The sequence below is a fragment of the Melanerpes formicivorus genome, unplaced genomic scaffold (assembly GCF_026170545.1).
Source record: "Melanerpes formicivorus ecotype bairdi unplaced genomic scaffold, bMelFor1.0.p_v2 SCAF_1, whole genome shotgun sequence".
Classification (NCBI taxonomy): Eukaryota; Metazoa; Chordata; class Aves; order Piciformes; family Picidae; genus Melanerpes; species Melanerpes formicivorus.
The window spans coordinates 51,605,300-51,624,523 of NW_027142353.1; the positions used below are offsets into that span (position 1 = coordinate 51,605,300).

General features: G+C 41.8%; 2 protein-coding genes across 2 annotated transcripts in view; one reads left to right on the forward strand and one right to left on the reverse strand.

Annotated features, from left to right (window-relative positions):
- The window catches only part of BRCA2 (BRCA2 DNA repair associated), a 40,974-nt gene extending 27,113 nt beyond the window's left edge, over positions 1–13,861 (reverse strand). Inside the window, 10 exon segments of the mRNA XM_068143087.1 lie at positions 658–1,830; positions 4,558–4,669; positions 5,550–5,605; positions 7,548–7,659; positions 7,750–7,790; positions 7,897–7,949; positions 8,899–8,998; positions 11,887–12,111; positions 12,758–12,858; positions 13,785–13,861. Of these exon segments, the coding sequence (XP_067999188.1) occupies positions 658–1,830; positions 4,558–4,669; positions 5,550–5,605; positions 7,548–7,659; positions 7,750–7,790; positions 7,897–7,949; positions 8,899–8,998; positions 11,887–12,111; positions 12,758–12,836 (1,951 nt within the window). The 5' untranslated portion in view covers positions 12,837–12,858; positions 13,785–13,861.
- Positions 13,862–16,416: 2,555 nt separating this feature from the next.
- On the forward strand, positions 16,417–18,461 carry ZAR1L (zygote arrest 1 like). Its single transcript, XM_068141718.1, has 4 exons — positions 16,417–17,245; positions 17,560–17,652; positions 17,761–17,835; positions 18,182–18,461. The coding sequence occupies exons 1-4, from the start codon at positions 16,652–16,654 to the stop codon at positions 18,323–18,325; spliced, it is 906 nt and encodes a 301-aa protein (XP_067997819.1). The 5' UTR covers positions 16,417–16,651; the 3' UTR covers positions 18,326–18,461.
- The last annotated feature ends 763 nt before the right edge of the window (positions 18,462–19,224 follow it).

Genomic DNA, 19,224 nt, shown 5'->3' on the forward strand with positions numbered 1-19,224 from the left:
TTGACACTATGGGTGTCTAAACAGCATTGATAATAACTAAGCTTGTCAATAAGAATAATGGTTCAAGGTGGAAGCTTCTACTCCAGAAACTAATCTGCGACTAAACCAGTAAATTAGCACCAGATTATCTGAATGGAATGCTATCCTGTCACTGTTATTGTAACAGACTAATTCTGCATCTTGATTCCCAGTTGCAGAACCACTTCACCACAAACACTAATTGTGGCCTTCCAGTATCTGAAGGGGGGCTACAGGAAGGCTGGGGAAGGACTTCTCAGGATCTCAGGTAGTGATAGGACTAGGGGGAATGGAATTAAGCTGGAGGTGGGGAGATTCAGGCTAGATGTGAGGAGGAGGTTCTTCACCATGAGAGTGGTGAAACCCTGGAATGGGCTGTCCAGGGAGGTGGTCAAGGCCCCGTCCCTGGAGGTGTTTAAGACCAGGCTGGATGAGGCTCTGGCCAGCCTGATCTAGTGTGGGGTGTCCCTGGCCATGGCAGGGGGGTTGGAACTAGATGATCCTTGTGGTCCCTTCCAACCCTGAATGATACTATGAAACACAAGATTTTACACTACTTTATCTGAAATGCTTACATAACTTACATAAGCTTTTAATAACTACAAAATCCTCCACGAATTATGAAAAGCTTAAATATACCTTGTTCATCAACACTGGCCACGTGACTGCCCTTAAATCCACATGAATCAGATTCTGAATGTGATAACACAGGATGAGTAGACAATTCAGAAGTCACTTCTTTCTGTACTTTTTCTTCTTGATACAGTAAAGTATTATTTATTGTATAAATAAATCTCTTGGATCTCTTTCTCAAGCTGGATAACACATTCAGGCTTTTAAAGCCAGACTTGGTAAGGTTGTTTTCAGTACTCATTAAATGTGGGTCATTGCAATTATCTGGAGTTGCAGCACTAGGTACAAGTGGGTGAGACAGAACATCCTTTATGACAGATTTAGAAGTTGCTTTTAAATGCTTGGAAATATTGCCGTTGTAGACTACAGAATATTCCATGACATTTGTACTTTCAATTATAAAAGAGTTACAGTTTAAGAAGCTCATTTTGGAAACTTCCTCAGCTGCACATCCTTTTACTAACTTTGGATCTTGAACATTCAGAGATACAGATTTTACTGGAGTTATTTCCAAGGTTGAGTTGTTTTCAGAATTTTTCACTTCACAGTGATTTTCTGATGAACTGACACTCAACAACTTTTCTGCTTTTATCAAGCCTGAAGTGCTCAGGAAAGATGTTTCCAAAGTGTCATCCTTGGTCATTAGTACTGAATTCTCTTCTAAATTTCTCTCTCTACGTAAGTCAGAAGGTGGAGAGCTACACAGAGACATTTCCAAGCGTGTTACATCAAGATCTGATAAGTTCAGCTGAGACCACTGGCTTGGTGACGATGGCATGTCTTCTCTCACAGGCTTCTCATTCTCAGATGATTTGTGTGTTCTACAGTCTTGCACATCTCCTGCAATCCTAAGTGAGTCCAATTCCTTTTCATGTTCTACTAGAAAACCGTCTTCACCACCCTCTGTATTTTGGAGTAAAGAATCCTGCATTTCAATAGAGTGGCTTTTTTCAGTCCAGCTCATTGTTTTCTCTTCTTCTACAACAACCGTCTTTCTTCCCATAGGCGGCTTGGAAGGAACATCTCCCTTTCCTTGTGCTTTACCTATGTCCATTTCAAATTTCTCTACTGTATCCAGAGCATGAGGCATCTGCAGCAGAGCTCCATTTGACTTAGACACGTTGAACGTCTCCTCAAAGCTATTCATCTCACCAAATAAGCCATCTAACATCTCCGACTCTAAATGGTTTAGAGAAGATGGAAAGACAGAAAGAAATAAAAATCAAGATTTAGGAAAAAAAAAACCTTTGGGACAGCATTGTGGTTTTATCAGTAAGAATAGCTTTCAGATCTATGGCAATTAGTTTTACTGAAGAGTAAGTTTGGAAACAAATACATGTCTTTTAAGAAGTTTACTCTCCAAAAGCAGCTGTTACACCCAGGAGGCAAAGGACAGCCATGAAGGTACCCTGGCCTCCTAAGAACTCTGGTGATTCAGGTTTCCAACATGAGAACTAGCTGTCTCAGGAGAATTTTTGTTGAGAGCAAGCAGGAAATTTTTCAGGAGAAAAGTCTAGATTTTTTTCCCTTCCAAAATATATACCAGATGGTAGGCACAAAACACCTTAAGAAACTGCCTATTTTTGTCTATAACTGGTAGTGTGGAAACTGTTACTTAAGGATGATTTTATTAAACTATCTTTGCTTTGATACAGAATAGCATGGTGTCTAGAAGGATATAGGAAAGACTCTTTTTTTAATGGATTAGGAAGCTTTTAGCAAGTCACAAATGATTAGCTCAAATATTAGAAAAGCAAAGATTTTGCATGGAGAAATAAAATGTAATGGGGAAAAACTAATGTTAACTCTACTTCATAGGCAGCCTTAAAAGTTTACACAAATCATATAAAAATATTTCCCTCTCCAGTGTATGAAACCAAGCCTGCCTATCAAAATATTTCACATTCAAAAAGATAAATAGGGTTTATACTAAGAGTACTTTTTAAGGCTTTTCTGTACCAAAGAAATTCTAATGATGTATCCCAAAAACATAGAACCATAGAATGCACTGGACTGGAAAGGACCTTTAAAGGTCATCCAGCCCAAATTCCCCTCCAGTAAGCAGGAACATCTCCAACTAGATGAGGTTGCTCAGAACTCCATCAAGCCTGACCTTGACTGTCTCCAGGGATAGGGTTTCTACCACCTCTCTGGGAAACTTGTTCCAGTGTTCCAGCACCCCCACAATAAACAACGCCTTCCTAATGCTTTCCATTTTCCTTGGACACATAACTAACAGCAAATTTTTTTCCTCAAGCTTTTTTTTTTCCCCCTGGTACAATTTCTATAATTTAGAAATTATTTTAGAACTATTTTTCCCTATCAGAATTTTAGAATAACCTCATGTAAGTTTTTCCATTAGGAAGTCACAGAAGATGACCCGATATACTGGGTCACACACATTCACACACCCCCAGCTCTTTGTAATACACCAATTAATGGTTCATGCCCACACTGTAGGTGTCACTAAACAAGATCTGAAAAGAAGAACCTGTAACATTACAGACTGAGCATACTCAAGCTGCATCAGGGGAAGTTTAGGCTTGAGGTGAGGAGAAAGTTCTTCCCAGAAAGAGTAATTGGTCATTGGAATGTGCTGCCCAGGGAGGTGGTGGAATCACTGTCCCTGGAGGTGTTCAAGGGGGGATTGGAGTGCCACAGTTTAGTAGTCATGAGGTCTTGGGTGACAGGTTGGACTTGATCCTTGAGGTCTCTTCCAACCTTATTGATTCTGAGATTCTATACAGGACCTTTTTCCTTACTGACAGACAGCCACGTGGAGTAAATTCCACATCCACATCCTTTCATCCTATAATAATTTGTCAACAGAGCTTTCTAAAACGACACTGAAAACAGAAGCCATCATCTTTAAAGGAAAAAGTAAACCAACAGTATCTGAAATTGATGCCAGTAAAATAAAATATAAGCAAACAAACACAGGGCAGTTAATTTTTACTTCCAAATTCACCAGAGGGTCAGGGAAACAATGACTGCAAAATCAAGAACTGCACAACAGAATTCTCCTTTTTCTCACTAAGTGCCTTAACTAGGCAATAACTATTTGATTTGTTTTCTCAGAGCTCTCCTTCTGGATTAAATAATACAACAGTCCAGAAAGAAATAGACATTTCTGCTCTGCAATCATACATTGAATGATTGTTTGACTGTATGCCCCAATTTCACCTTTCAATCATTAGCAGAGGTATTGAACCTTTCTCCTACCTCATGAACAGTTCTAGACACTGAGGTTAAAGACCGACCATTAAATCTGATCGGGGTTATAAAGGTAATGAAATGGCTTTTTGAATTAAAGAGTGAAGTTTTGAGCTACAGACCAGGGTGAAGTATCAATGTTCTGTGATTCTGAAAAGTACTTATAATGTTACAGAATTTCATGTTTCACATTAATTCATCAATGTAAATGGCTTCCCAGCCAGCATGTAGATTGCTATATATGATGATCTCAAAGGTCTCTTCCGGTCCGGTCTGCTCTATTCTATTCTAAACTCTGAATGTGTTATATACCTGCAGTAAAGCTGTGGATTCTGTTAAACCTGAAACTATTCAATAGCCAGAAACAGTAGTCTTGCTCCCCCTTGAGCCTGTACCATTTTTCTCTCTGAGGTCTCCCACACCATCTCACCCATTCAGTTACAACAGTACAAATCTGATTGTCCTCTAGTGGCACAGTAACCTGGTTTAATTTACAGACTCAACAGAAACTGACTCCCTTTTTTACAGTCAGATTAGTATTATGAAGTTACATCAGTTCATGAAGTGGGAGCATGTAGCTGACAGAGGAAATAAGCCATGGGATCAGCTCAAGACACACAATTTAACTTTACCCTCAGTCTTGCTTTACAGATAGTAAATATACAGTATATATAGTAAAGGATCTATGCATACCAAAATCTTTGATGTCATCTTCAGCATTTAGTTTTATGTTCTCTGGCACAAACAGCATGTTCATGTCACTTGTCCCAGGGCATTTATCATGGTTGGAAAAGCTGTGTAAAATCTGTAAACCAAAGATAAAAGCTATTATATTACCTATCAGTAATGACACTTTAACAGTAAAACATACCACTCTAAACATTTGTGCAGTGCCTGAGTAATTCTGCATTTCTTAAAATGAAAGATAACATTTTCCACAGGTATGCTTGAAAATACATAAGCAGATAATCCTAATTTTCAATGCATATTGAATTCCATTCTACAGTCAATTTAAGTGCAAGGGTTCAGCAGTTTACTAAAAGCAAACCTCCTAAAAAGGAACAACAGAGAAGAGGAAGGAGAAAGACTTTTTGCTTATTTTACTTGTAACGGTTTATTAACAATGAAGTTGCAGGTAGTTAACAATCAAACATAAATCTGTAGTTGGATCCTATTAGGATCATCTTCCATTTTCAGTTTGGATAATCAGTCAGCTTTCATACACACAGAGTAAAATCTCCCTAGCACTACCACAAGATAGAAATTAATACTGGTTGAGCCCAAGTTATTGCCAAACAGTAACTCCCAAAACTTCCACAAAAGAACAAACAGACCAGCCCTCAGACAGATAGCATATTGCAATTCCTACATTTTATCTCTTTGAATTAACTCCCACTGCAGCTGAATCCAAGTGGATTTGGTTTGTTGTTGTTTTGTTTGGTTGGCTTAAAAAAAACAACCAACCACAGAAAAAATAACCCTCAAAGTGAGTTATTTGTGTGAATACAGCCTACAGCCAGGTTTTGCAAGTTTAGTTTTGTGAGCAGTAACATTTAAAAAAAGCCAGACAAGAGGGCCTGGAATGAAAATGGCAGAATTTTTTATTCTTGGCTCAAAGAATGTAAACACATAACCAAACAGCTTAACTAAAATTAAAGAACAGCACAGCTCCTAAAAATACTTACTGTCTCAGCTTTTTCATCCTGTTGTGTTGCTCCAGAAATAGAATCATTCTCTCTAGCTTTAGAACAAAGACAAACAAGTCAATTCATTTGCTCTTAAGTGATCTGCTGAGTGTATTCAAATATGGTTGTGTTTTAGGAGGGTTTCCATAGGACTATTTTAAATGCAACTGAAATCTGTAAACAACACCTACTGAAAACTACCTGAAAGTTCTAACTGCAGTCCTGCAAGTGAGGCCAAACGACAGTGTACAAATGCAGTTTCCTAACAGTGTAAACCCCTTTGAATCACAGGCTGTGGTTTCGGCTATGTAGTTACCATCCTGAGCCCACCATTCCTCTATCCAGCAGTTATTCATGGCACTGTTAATTTTTTGGTCAAAAGATCTGAATAACATCTTCAGACCTCTGTCAAAAAGTGGGTTTTTCCTTTTTCTCCCACAAGAGCAGTAATACCTTTTAACCTACATTACAAAAGGAGAAAGTGAACCCTATCATTAAGATGCCTGAAGAGCAGCATAATCAAATAACACGTTTCATAGACATAGAGTCTAGGTTTCACAGTGCAGCCTAGTGACTCATTCTTTCTTTTCACAGGTGTTGGGTGGCAGGGAGCAGGCATCACTACTATAAAATACTAGGTTCATCCAGGAAGTAGGAGAGTGGGAGCTTAAACCACAACTCAACTCCCAGTACATTGTTAAGCTATGGGGACTTCACAGTATCACAGTATAACTTAGGTTGGAAAGGACCTCAAGGATCATCGAGTCCAACCTATCAACACAGACCCCATGCCTAGACCATGGCACCAAGTGCCACGTCCAATCTCCTCTTGAACGCCTCCAGGGACGATGACTCAACCACCTCCCTGGGCAACCCGTTCCAATGACGAACGACTCGCTTGGTGAAGAATTTCCTCCTCACCTCGAGTCTAAACCTCCCCTGGCACAGCTTGAGACTGTGTCCCTTGTTCTGGTGCTGGTTGCCTGGGAGAAGAGGCCAACCCCTTCCTGGCTACAACCACCTTTCAGGTAGTTGTAGAGGGCAATGAGGTCACCCCTGAGCCTCCTCTTCTCCAGGCTAAACAATCCCAACTCCCTCAGCCTCTCCTCATAGGGCTTGTGTTCAAGGCCTCTCCCCAGCCTTGTTGCCCTTCTCTGGACACATTCAAGTGTTTCGATGTCCTTCGTAAACTGAGGGGCCCAGTTTCCTTTCAGGCCATGTAATTCTGCACCAGTGAACATCCAAAATGGCACAACTCAGTGGCCTTGTGAATAGCACCACTCCCTCCCTCCCCAGAGAGATTCCAATTTTAGCATTCATCCTTAATATGCTTTACATATTTGCATGCTCTGTATGCTTTATGCAGCGACAGTTTAATAACATTAAAAAGATCAGTGCCAGGAGATGAGTAAACATACGTGTTTTCCCATTTTCTCAAGATTTTTCATCAACAAATCATACAGTCAAATTTCATTTTGCTTATCATACACTAAGGAAAACTAACTTGCAGCAACACCTTAGATTAAAGCTTGATGATTAGCATCACTGTTAATTACCACTTGAAACTGGTATTACCCACTCATTCACAGTTAGACCACTGCTTGTCCTGGAATTGCCTTGGCCAAAAAACCCAAGAAAGATGTTTTTCACCGGGATCAGTATCGCAGTCCAGCTCACTGCATCAACATGATGGTGGGTACAGTGAGAGGAGTTAAAAACGCTGAAGCCAGCACTGCTGCTGAAAAGTTCACTCAACAGGCTACCTCCTTACACCTCATAAACATACTCACAAAGGAAGAAAGCTTTTGAAAAGCAATTACACATTTACTTTCATTTCTTCCTTTTAGGGCTGCACTATTTAAAGTTGCCCGTGAAGTATCACTGTAGGAGTTTCACCCATTAAAAAAAAAAAAAAAAAAATGAGTTCACACTAAGTGAACTACCAGTATCAAACTCAGAAGTTTCTGACTCTTTGCAACTGTTAATTTTCAGAAATACCTATTAGCACTGTTGCACCGAGTGTAGGAGGTGTGGCTAGAGAACTAGACCAGGACATATCTGGATCCACTTCTGCTCCCAGGCTTTCAGAAATATGTTTTGGAGTCCTGACCTAGAAACATATTTAACAATTATTATTTCTATGCAGAATTCTAGGTGTACTCAGGAAAAAGAAAATAAAATGCAGAAATAACATATTTACCTCCAATAATTTTGGTGTGCAAAACAAGCTTCCATATAGTCCTGAAAAAACATTTTGCAATAAGGACATGAAATAATGCCCAGGATGGAAGGATTTATACGTACAGATATCAGAGATTTGGTAAAACCAAAAAGTAAAAATACAAACCAGGCATATTAGTTCTCTGAGGTGTTTTGTAAGTATTCCTTAAAACAGATGGACTGTAAAAGAAAACCAAAGAGAAAGAAATATTAATTTCACTTTTCAGTTTCTGAAAATGAGCAAATGTTGCAGACATCACATATGTCACTACCTCCACTATTTTCTTTCTTTGCAGCCATGGCTATTTATCTGACAATTAAATGTAGGTTTCTCTTAACTGTGAGTCAGTACTTTAAACCATGTCCTAAGTTTACTACAAACTGTAAAATGCTTCTTTTATGAAATATTTTACTTTTCAGTGATGATTAGTCTGACAAATAGTACAATAAATTAACATTAAATAAATATATTTATTTATAATATATTTATATATTTATATATATATATATTTATATATATATTTATATATATATTTATATATTTATATATTTATTAAGAAACATTTCTTAATATGATGTATGAAACTATGAAAGGTGGCTCAACTTATGTTAATTAAACTATGCTTATAATCACAATGTGAGTACTTCAATTAGGTTTATCTGAAATGTATACAAGTACAGAAATCAAGGATATTACTAAAAAAGGCTTAGTAAACATTATGAATAGTTCTATGAATTACTACTTGAGAAGCACATGACACACCACTACTACTCTTTATTGCACTGTATTGAGGATTTAGGAAGCTGAAATAATATCAGTAAATGCCATCTGCCAATAGCAGAGGGTTTGGGAAGCAGAAAGGAAGAACACTTAAAAACGAGGAAGTTAGAATAGAATAGAATAAACCAGGTTGGAAGAGACCTTCAAGATCATTGTGTCCAACCCATCAACCAATCCAATCCACCTAAACAACTAACCCATGGCACCAAGTTCTCAACATTCACTTAGCAACTTAGACGTATCACATACAAACACACAAGATTATGGACTACTCTGAAGAAGTTTACCATTAATATTTCTTTTTGCTTAGAATCCAGTTTTTGTTTCTGTTGACATTATTTAGCATACCTAGTAGCAAGAGAGGAGATGCCAGGAGGAGAAGCAAATATTTCATTTTCTTGATCTATTTTTCGTCTTGAGATACTTGGGCTTACCAAATTCTCTCTACCTACAAAACAGAAGACAATAATCAGCCTTGCAGAACTACATTAACAGTTTTAGTTTTGAAGTTTAAAGATAGTATTTTTTTAAAAATGAGGCAGTGTCTGATTTTTAGTCAAAAACACCCAAGGAAATGCTACCTTCTCCTCTGAAATTTTGATCATGTTTAAATTCTATAAACAAAAGCACAGCCAAAAATGCTCATGATGTCACTTTATTCGAGTTACAAGTGTTTCAGTACATTTCCTTGATATCATTCAAGTATTCCATTTCAGTTGTTGTATACTGTATTGTCCCTTTCTTGTCATTGCCAGCATTATCCTTACAAGAAACTCAATACATGCATTTGTACCAGTTTTTCCTCAGATTTACAAAAATCAAATGATTCTTGATTTGAACAACCAGCATAAAGAAAAAGTTATTTCTGGAATCGCTAGTCAATGCAGTGTTACTGGCAGCAGTAGCTATTTAGATGCGATGCATCTCCAAGCAAAAGGGAAACTGTGCCCTCCAAAACAGCACAGTCCTCTGACCAGTGAGCCCCCTGCATGAACAAAGAGACTACTACAATGAATTCAGATTTGGAAATTTCCAAGCAACTTCCATATCAGAAATTATACCAAGGTTTCTACATTTCTTTCTGCTTCCAGTTCCCAAGGCCATATAGCCACAGCTTGATCCTCATACCATATTACGGTGTGCTCTATCAGCTCTCACCCATGTCCTTATTGCAGAATGACAGAACAGTAGCCACTGGAAGAGACCTCTTGAGATCGCATCCAACTCCCTGCCTAGGCAGTGTCACCCAAAGAAGGTCACATAGGAACACATCTGGGGAGGTTTGAATGTCTCCAGAGATGAAGACTCCACCACCTCTTTGGGCAACCTGTTCCAGTGCTCCATCACCCTTAAATTAGAGAAGTTCCTCCTGATGTTTAGATGGAACTTATTACATTCAAGTTTGTTTCCTTGTTAATTTCACAAGGAAACCAAGGTACATCAGGCAGCTGGCTCTAACCAAGAAAACTAGGACAATAGAATCACAGGCCAGACACATGCACAGAGAAAAAGCAAAAGTAACCCTTTTGAAAGAAAAGAATGGTGAAGTTCCTTTGTTTGCAATTTATTAATTCACTGGGACTTAACACTGTAAAAGTCCAAATAGCTAAATTTAGAAGAAGCATTCTCAGTGAGAATAAGTTGAGAAGCAACAACCTTAAGAAAAATGAACAGGGCAACAACATTCTACAGAAGCAATGTTATAAAGTACATTTGAATGGCAGCACAGTCCTGTATCTTTAAAGATTTTGCTTTAGGATCCAAGAATGAGTCTGGTAATAAAGGCAGCCTTGTGTTTGTCTATTTAGAAAGGCTCACTGGATTGTTAGGAGGGCACAGACACAGTGTATGAACAAATCAGACACTGCAGGAGTGGGGTTTGATATTCTTATACACTCTTGCATACATTCTCCACAGCAAAGATTCTTTTGTCCAAGGAACATAGGTACTGTGGCTTGTACACACATCAAAAAGGAGCAGAGCAACAAGTACTGTCATGACAAACTTGGGACTTGGAAATAATGGAATGGCAAGTGGAAGAATTCCTTGTTTCTATATAGGAGTGTAACTTCCTTCCATGAGTTACAGTTTTACTAACTCAAAGAGCTTAATGCTTTGAAATATTTCTAAGAAAAATTAAGAAGTGCCCGACAGATTAGCTCATAATTCAGCACTTTAAGCATCATTCTCTCAACAAGATTTTCAGAGATTTTGGATGAAACAAAAATAAGACTGCTAAAAATTAAATCAATAATAATAAAGATGCCACTCAGTCACTAGGTTACACCAATAAGCTCATATGCTCCTTCTATTCATAGAATCAATCAGGTTGGAAGAGACCTCAAGAATAATCAAGTCCAACCTGTCACCCAAGACCTCATGACTACTAAACCATGGCACCAAGTGCCACGTCCAATCCCCTCTTGAGCACCTCCAGGGACAGTGACTCCACCACCTCCCTGGGCAGCCCATTCCAGTGGCTAACAACTCTCTCTGTGAAGAACTTTCTCCTCACCTCAAGCCTGAACTTCCCCTGGCGTAGTTTGAGACTGTGTCCTCTTGTTTTGGTGCTGGCTGCTTGGGAGAAGAGACCAACCCCCTCCTGGCTACAACCACCTTTCATTTAGTTGTAGACAGCAATAAGGTCTCCCCTGAGCCTCCTCTTCTCCAGGCTAAACAATCCCAGCTCCCTCAGCCTCTCCTCACAGGGCTTGTGCTCAAGGCCTCTCACCAGCCTTGTTGCCCTTCTCTGGACACATTCAAGCCTCTCAATGTCCTTCTTAAATTGAGGGGCCCAGAACTGGACACAGGACTCAATTTGTGACCTAAACAATGCAGAGTACAGGGGCACAATGACTTCCCTGTTCCTGCTGGCCACACTATTCTTGATGCAGGCCAGGTTGCCATTGGCCTTCTTGACCACCTGAGCACACTGCTGGCTCACATTCAACCAGCTGTCAATCAGTACCCCCAGGTCCCTTTCTGTTTGGCTGCTCTCCAGCCACTCTGACCCCAGCCTGTAGCATTAACAGTATTCAGATAGAAAGACCAGGATAGTACCTATTCTACAGGGAACTCCACATGTACACTATCAGTTTAACACAAGGCTGAATCAATTATGAAGATTACCTCTGCATTTTTATAAGTGGTCTTCAGAGGTCTATTAAGATAACCTTTTTACTCGTACAATTTCTGCAGTAATATTATCTATTACATTAATAATCATCACCCACCACCACAAAAAGCATTATTAAAAAACCCAGGAAGCCTCTTGCTGCTGGGGGGCATGAGTAGCCTTTCAATACCTCTTTTTCAAAATCAGTAAAAATTACTCACTTGCACCTGTTTTTGTCTGATACAGTTCTTTTCCAGGGGACTCTTTAAAAATCAGTGGAGTCGATGCTAGCTCACTGCACGTGGAGGGCTTTGCCTTTGGAGTTTTAAACGATGTTTGATCAAGCCAGCCAAAGCTTCCATCAAGTTCTCCTAACAACTTAGGCTCATATGGTGGTGCTTCCGCGCTCAGTTCTTCAAACCAATTAAGGCTGATAGGCCCTAAGTCTGTGAAGAAAATCACACAGAAAACCGCATAAAAGGGGAAAAAAGGATCCTCCATGAAGGATAAAACCCCCACATTAGGCATGCAAATGCTAGCAGCAAAATTAATTGCTCCTTTCACTGTCATATTTTTATTTTGTTTCTAGCTAGCTTTGAATTCTGATAACCACAAAGTATACAACAAGCATACCACCTCAGCCTTAGACCAGTAACAAAACTAACCAAAGAACAGATAAATATTCAGTTTGCTTAAAATTAAAAGTAGGCATCTGGCTTTTAGTTTATCTCTTATTCTACTCACATTGTCAAGTTAAACAGGTCCCTTTTAATGTTAATAAATCGTACAACTGCAGGTGCATTTGGCAAAAGACTAAATCTGGTCTGCATGCAGCTACACAGGGAGGTCACTGCTAAAAGTACAACCCCTCTCCCAAAATGAACATGTATTTTAAAAAACAATCTACAAATAAAATATAAATAGATGCTAAAAAGGGTAGATATTATTGAATGTAGCCCTGGGGCAAGGAGAGCTACTACCAAGTTGCACAATGCTTTTATATGGTATCTACGGTGTACAGCAGACATGCATAACATAGAAATGTCCAGAAAGGAATCCTAAGAGAAATTATTCACAGTGGAGAAGGTGTACCTGATTCACTGCAATGTGCCTTGAATATTTCAAAGAAAGTCGGTCTTCCCATAGGTTTGTAAGACATTCTCTGATCCATAACATTATCAGAAGAGAAAAACCTGGTAAGAGAATAAGAACACTTCCATACAGTGCTATTTTAATGTTATGGGGCTGCGAACTCTTAATCCTGCTTTCCTGCATTTCTCGGTAGATGTCTCTTAACCCAACCTGTTTAGCTTTACGACTGTGGGGCGTGTGTGTGTGTTTTCAAACAAGGCAATAATGCACGTGGTAAGAAACCAGACAAGAGCAGAGACAATTATACCAGAGCTTATAAAAACACTGTGGAGATGAAAAAAAATCAAGACAGAATGTTGATTCTATCAAAATACAGACTTTTGAGGTATTCAAAGCACAAATGAAGAAAATCCATATTCATTACTATACATTAGGATAGAATATATAGTGTGCATACGTATACATACACACTATATTACAAACGTTACAATTTATACGCCAAGAATGTAATTTAAAGTTGCTTTTCAGTGGAGCAGACTTTGCCAGCTCCAAGCTCTATTAAAAAACAGGACTAAGCAAGACTGCCATAGAAATGTTCATGCCATCGGTTTGTTTCCGCTGTACAATCAGTTTCCCACGTGACGGCTGGTTTATACACACTGCCTCACCAAAACGACGGGGAAGGACGGCATTGTAGAAGAGGCCAAAGACCACACTGTGACAGAAAACCAAACCAACTCCCTCAGAAATGTAAAACACGAAGCAAGCTCACCACGCTGCTTCCGGGTAGGGAAAGCTCCCGCAGGCCAGCCATTCCCACTGGACACTGCCTGTGAAGCCGCCACCGGCTCACCCCACAGGGCCGACGGGCCTCAGAGCCCCAGCCCCCGCTTTCCCCGGTAACTGCAGCCCCACGCAGGCTGCGAGAAAGGCAGCGGGGAGCGGGGAACCCCCAGGGGAAGCAGGGACGCTCCCCGTGCGAAGGGGCAGCTCCCCAAGCCGGCAGAGCCACACGCGTGATCTTTACCTCCCTTCGGCCCCTCAGCGGCCGCAGCATTGCCTCAGGCGCGGGGCGGGAGGAGGCTCCCCAGCCAAGAGGCGCTGAGGAAGGAGGGAAGGGGCGGTGTGTCCCCACGACGGGCGCGCTCCCGCGGCGGCCCGGCCACTCCGTTCAAAGCTTGGCGCCAACACCCCCCGGGCGCCAGGGCACTCAGAGCCTCCGCCGTCCCCGCCTCTTGCGTCACGGGAAGGAGGCGGCGTAACCTCCACCGCCGTCCCGCGCCCCGCGTTCCAGCCCTCCGGGGCGGGGGCACGGGGCTCTGTGGGGCGGCAGGGGAGCCGTGGTGTCGGCTGTAAATGCCTTCCTTCCGCCGCTGGTGTCTCGCAATACGAGAAGGAAGTGTCCTGAGTTAAGCGTCAGCCACTTTCTTATCTTCACATGCCCTTGTATAAGGACGTGCCTCTATCCATCTATCTATCTATCTATCTGTCTATCTATCTATCTATCTATCTATCTATCTATCTATCTATCTATCTATCTATCTATCATGGAAGAATTTATTATTTTTTTTACAATTCTGGTGGTGAAACGCTTGCAGAGGTTGCCCAAGGGATAGAAGCCCTGTCCCTGGAAACATAAACATTTTGGATCCACTTCATGAGGGCTCTGACCAACCTGATCCAGCTGGTGTCCCTGCTCACTACAGGGAGTGGGGGTGGGCTAGTCAATCATTAAAGGCGCCTTCCAACATGAAAGATCATATATATATACATGAGAAATTAAATATTACACCCCAGGTCAACATACTCCATCGTACTGTATAGTAGCAGTTGACACCAATGTCCCAGAAAAAAATCTTCAGAAGGTTCCAGGGAGCATCAGTGCCTGTGGAGGTCTTGACCTCATCTTTTTAGGCAGTTCTGTAGGCATATACACATGACATTAGTATGCTATAATAAAGAGAATATTATTTTCCTCCACATACCTGTCCAATCCTATTTTGACTTTTGTTAAAGTCTTGGTCCCATCAGTGAGCCCATAAAATAACTTCAAATTGGGTCGAAATTTCTCCCTATCACTATTTTGAGTTAGTCACCTTCTATTTTAGCTGGATGGTCATCTGCTCATGTGTTATAAAGGAGTTTTTTCCTGTGCCTCCATACCAGTTTTACAGTTTTATCACCCCACCTACTTACTCATGTGTCACCTTCTTCAGTGTCTCTTCATACAGTAATTTTTCTATGACCCTCTTCCTTCCAATTAACTTCTTCAACTATAAATCCTGCAGTGTTCTGGGAAGCTGAAGCAACTAATTATTCCCAAAGCATTCTAGAAGAAACCACACCACTGTATTGAATGATGGCATGTAGATTTCAAATTAATCTTCACCCCCCTACCAACACACGCTAACAACTTCATATTTTTACAGTCACATTTCAGCCCCGGGTTATAACTTGGTCATCTTGAGACCCAGTTTTTGCTTTGAGTTGACAGAAACAGTGCTTGGAAAACCCAAGCACTATGCGGAGCCTTGCACCATCTTACTTTCAACTATGATGAATGTATGTTTCCTGAATCTCAACTTCTTTTTGTTCTCCATTAAAATGTTGTTTTTTAATGATTTTAGGCACTTCAAAGGATCTTTCTCAAATACACTGTGAATGTTTAAAGACATTGTCCCTAGTAGCTCTTCTCTAGCCCCTGTCTTGTTGGCATTTTATAATGCAATGCTTTTATAAAGGTGGTGAGGAGTCATGCAGATGAATTATTTCACATCACAGCAGATCCAGGGATTTGGAGGATTCTGCAGTCTCTATAGAAATAGTCTGTATGATTAATCATATTATTTTAGCAATACTACCTTAAAATTGAACTAAAGTACTTACAGAAGAACTATTAGCCTAATATGTAGGTGCTTGTATTACTATAATTTATTTAATTATAGAGGTACTAAGCTACTTTTCCTGGTAAAACCGTTTTCCCTCTGGAGTGTTGTACAAACTGAAGTATATTACATCTTTTCCTAAACCAGCCCTATTGACAGAGAAGCTGCCTATAGACACTCTGCAAATCAGAGAGCAATGGGGATGCTTAGAGCTTTTAATGCCGATAAAGAATTCTTTTCAGACATACAATTGCCTGCATTCTTTGCTCTGTTGTCTGCGGGGTATCCAGTTTATCTAGGCTTTGTTAGTCTCCATCCCCTTTCAACCTCCCTTTTCCTTCTTTTAAGGGTATAAAATGAAGGAGCTGTGAGCAAACAAGCTTCTCCTCACTATGGGAAGCCATGGCTGTCCCGACTATGGCTGAATCGCATCTGTTTATCTGTCCAGCACCTGGCAGAGATGTGCTACTTTCTGAGCATCGATTACTTCTCAGAGCTTGTTCAACTGTCAGGATCTCCCCCGGTTTACAGTTACGTAAATAACTAAGTCTTTTCCCAGCCCTATGCTCGTTACTGCAGCTTCTAGCCCTGCAGTTGCATTTCCTACCCAAGACGATGGATGCAGGTCCCCAGGAGCAGAGCAGGTGGGCCTGTGTGCAGGTGACACAGCTGCAGGCTGGCTTCCTACAGGCCTTGACCTCCTACAAAGACCTCAGGGAGGTAAGGGAGGGAAATCCACTGTGTGATGGCTCAAACTCTGTGTTCTTCCTGACCAGGTGTTCCACGCTTCATGCTTGGCCACATAGCCACTCCTGCTTCAGCTCACCTGCCAGGGAAAAGCTCTGGAGGCTTAAGCGAGGGCAAACCTTTAGCTCTCCCTGCCCCCAGCTAGCTCCGACGGGCGGGGACCAATTTCCCCATCAATTAGCAGCAATTAGAAGCCACTCACCGGATAAGATAAAGGCAGGGCAGGGAGACAAGTGAGGCTGACTTTTCCGCGGCTGTGTTTATGGAGAGTTTTGTCTGTCATCCCTTTGTCATGTATCAGAGCTTCAGGGGCAGCCTCACGCCAGGCCGCAGCAGGGACCCACCGGTGAAGCAGCCTAGCTGGAAGCAGACTAAGAGCGGTGGTATCAGCCCCTTCCTCGGGGGGCCCTTCACTCCCAGGCCCTCTGACTACTTGGACAGCTACCGCCAGAGCCAGCTCCAGGCCCTTCTGTCGCAGGTGAGCCCCGACCTCTTGGCGCGGCTACCCCGGGCCAGCACGAAGGAGGTGGGCGTGCAGGTGAGCCTGCGGACGGACGCCGCCGTGCAGTGCTCCCTGGGGACGCGCACGCTGCCCCTCGGCCGCCCCTCTGCTATTCGGACCCAAGGGCACCTTGCCCTCTATTCATCCGTGGCCGATGGCCGGCTCTTCATGCTGCCTGAAGCCCCTGGACTGCAAAAGGACAAGGCATCCGAAATGACCCCCGAGAAGCAAAAGGAAGAGGATGGTGGTGGAGAGCAGCAGGATGGCCAGGCGGAGGCTGCTGTGCCGAGTGATGAGACATCAGAGAAACCACGGGAGAACGCCGCAGACCCCAGACGCCGGAGTCCCTTCCAGGTGCAATGCTGGGACACCGGGGCCTGAGTTGAGGCTCAGACCCAGGGCAGCTCGCCCTGGGCAAGGAGGGGGTGAGGGGAGAAGCTGTGAAGCGAGAAATCGTCCCTTTGAGCAGTAAAAGACACAGTGGTCCTCACCCTGGTTGATGGTTCACAGCCCCCTGTCTCCAGGTTGGCTGTCCCCAGGCCAGCACTTCTGCCGCCCTTCCAGCAGTGGCGCCTCCTGGCCGTGAAAGCCGGCAGTGTAATGAGGGAGCTGGGCTGGCTGGTGGTGTAGTGCCCGGAGCCGCTCAGTGAACTTTCCTTTCTCGGCAGTTTTTGGAGCAGAAGTATGGCTACTTCCACTGTAAAGACTGCAAGACCCGATGGGAGAGTGCATACGTGTGGTGCATTTCTGGAAGCAACAAGGTAGTTAAGTTTCTTGCTCCTGTGACATTTCAGTGTTTTGGCACAAATATAGGTACCTGTACCAAACACCCTGAGTAAGTCTCTCTAGTAACTGACAACTTTTTTTAGGTGTACTTCAAGCAGCTCTGTCGCAAATGCCAAAAGGGCTTTAATCCTTATCGAGTGGAAGCAATCCAGTGCCAGGCAAGTTACATATTTCTTTATCCTAACAAAACTGCCAGACTTCATGTAACTTACTAAATTAAGCAACTGTAAACTGTTATTGACTACACACCTTTCCCTAAATCATGTTTCTATAATCTCCTCCTGCAGATGGCCTATGCAAATAACTTTCTGTTCATGCAGTGTTATGTGTAGCTAGGCATAGGGTAGGGTTTTGCTCTTGCAGGTTAACTCCAGAGGGTTCTTACCACATGAGCTCTTAAGTCTATCAGCCCAGATGTGTTAGTATGATTAAGGAAAGCTAAATGTAAGTCTAACCTGAAGTGAGCAGCTTTGATCTATTACTAAAGATGTCTTGTTTTTAAAGACCTGTTCAAAGACGCGGTGTTCCTGCCCTCAGAAGAAAAGACACATTGACTTCAAGAGACCTCATCGCCAAGAGCTTTGTGGCCGCTGCAAAGGCAAAAGGCTGTCCTGTGACAGCACTTACAGCTTCAAATATGTTGTCTGATCTGTGTGTGCCCACTTCTGTTTTGCACGTTGCACTTTGTGAGTCTCTTGCAATGTTCTGACTTTAGGCTTTTGACCTGGCATTGGATAATGGATAAAGACTTTTGTTATTTATAAAGAATCTAATTTAATTGAAAATATGCTGTGAATAAAGTTCACTAAAAGTTTGCACTAGTTTGTTACCCCTTAATTCCATCCTGCTGGGATGAAAAAGGAAAATATAACTGGAAGGAAACCATTTTCCTAAAGAAAACAGGCTCTAAGCCTGCCTTTAGGGAATGCTAAGATTAAAACTGTGATAGCAAGTGTTGCTTTGAGTCACTCAGCTACTGTGAAGATGTAAATGTTCTGGAACAAAGTCTGGGGTAAATGCATTTGCAAGTATCTCTTCCCTGTGGCTCTGTCAGATATTAAAAATCCACAGGAGTTTGATAATGTCTGTAAGATGGGAAGCAAAAGTGCAAGCTTTACCTTTTCCCCATTGAGAAGGGGAAAAACCTTTTGAGCTGCAGTACCTGTGCCTGGAGTGAATTCACAAGACTTAATATGTCTCAAGACAGGTAGAACAGGTCTCTGTACCTCTAATTCACATACGGGGTTGTTGCCTCAGATGCTTTCCAGACAGGTAATGTACCTCCAGGGTAGGTGGCTTAAATATAACTGAAGGCAGCAACTGAATGTGCTTTCGTGGATGCAAAATGTAGTCAGGGCCATACGGCTCATCCTGTGTTGAACTTCCCTGAGGCTTTGGAGTATATGGGTATCTACTCTACCTGAAGCTTGAAAATTATGAGTAAAGCTAGATGGTAACATTATGAGTTTCATTGTATCTGCAAAGAATCACAGAATACTATATGGTGGAAAGAGCCTCTGGAGGTTTTTATGCTCCATTAAGTACCA

What these genes read in the sequence shown, in the direction of transcription:
- ZAR1L (XM_068141718.1), top strand. Translation starts at nt 16,652, where the DNA reads ATGGAGAGTTTTGTCTGTCATCCCTTTGTCATGTATCAGAGCTTCAGG. An exon ending in GACGCCGGAGTCCCTTCCAG is followed by an intron (nt 17,246 to 17,559) that starts GTGCAATGCTGG and finishes CTTTCTCGGCAG; the next exon opens with TTTTTGGAGCAGAAGTATGG. An exon ending in TGGAAGCAATCCAGTGCCAG is followed by an intron (nt 17,836 to 18,181) that starts GCAAGTTACATA and finishes TTGTTTTTAAAG; the next exon opens with ACCTGTTCAAAGACGCGGTG.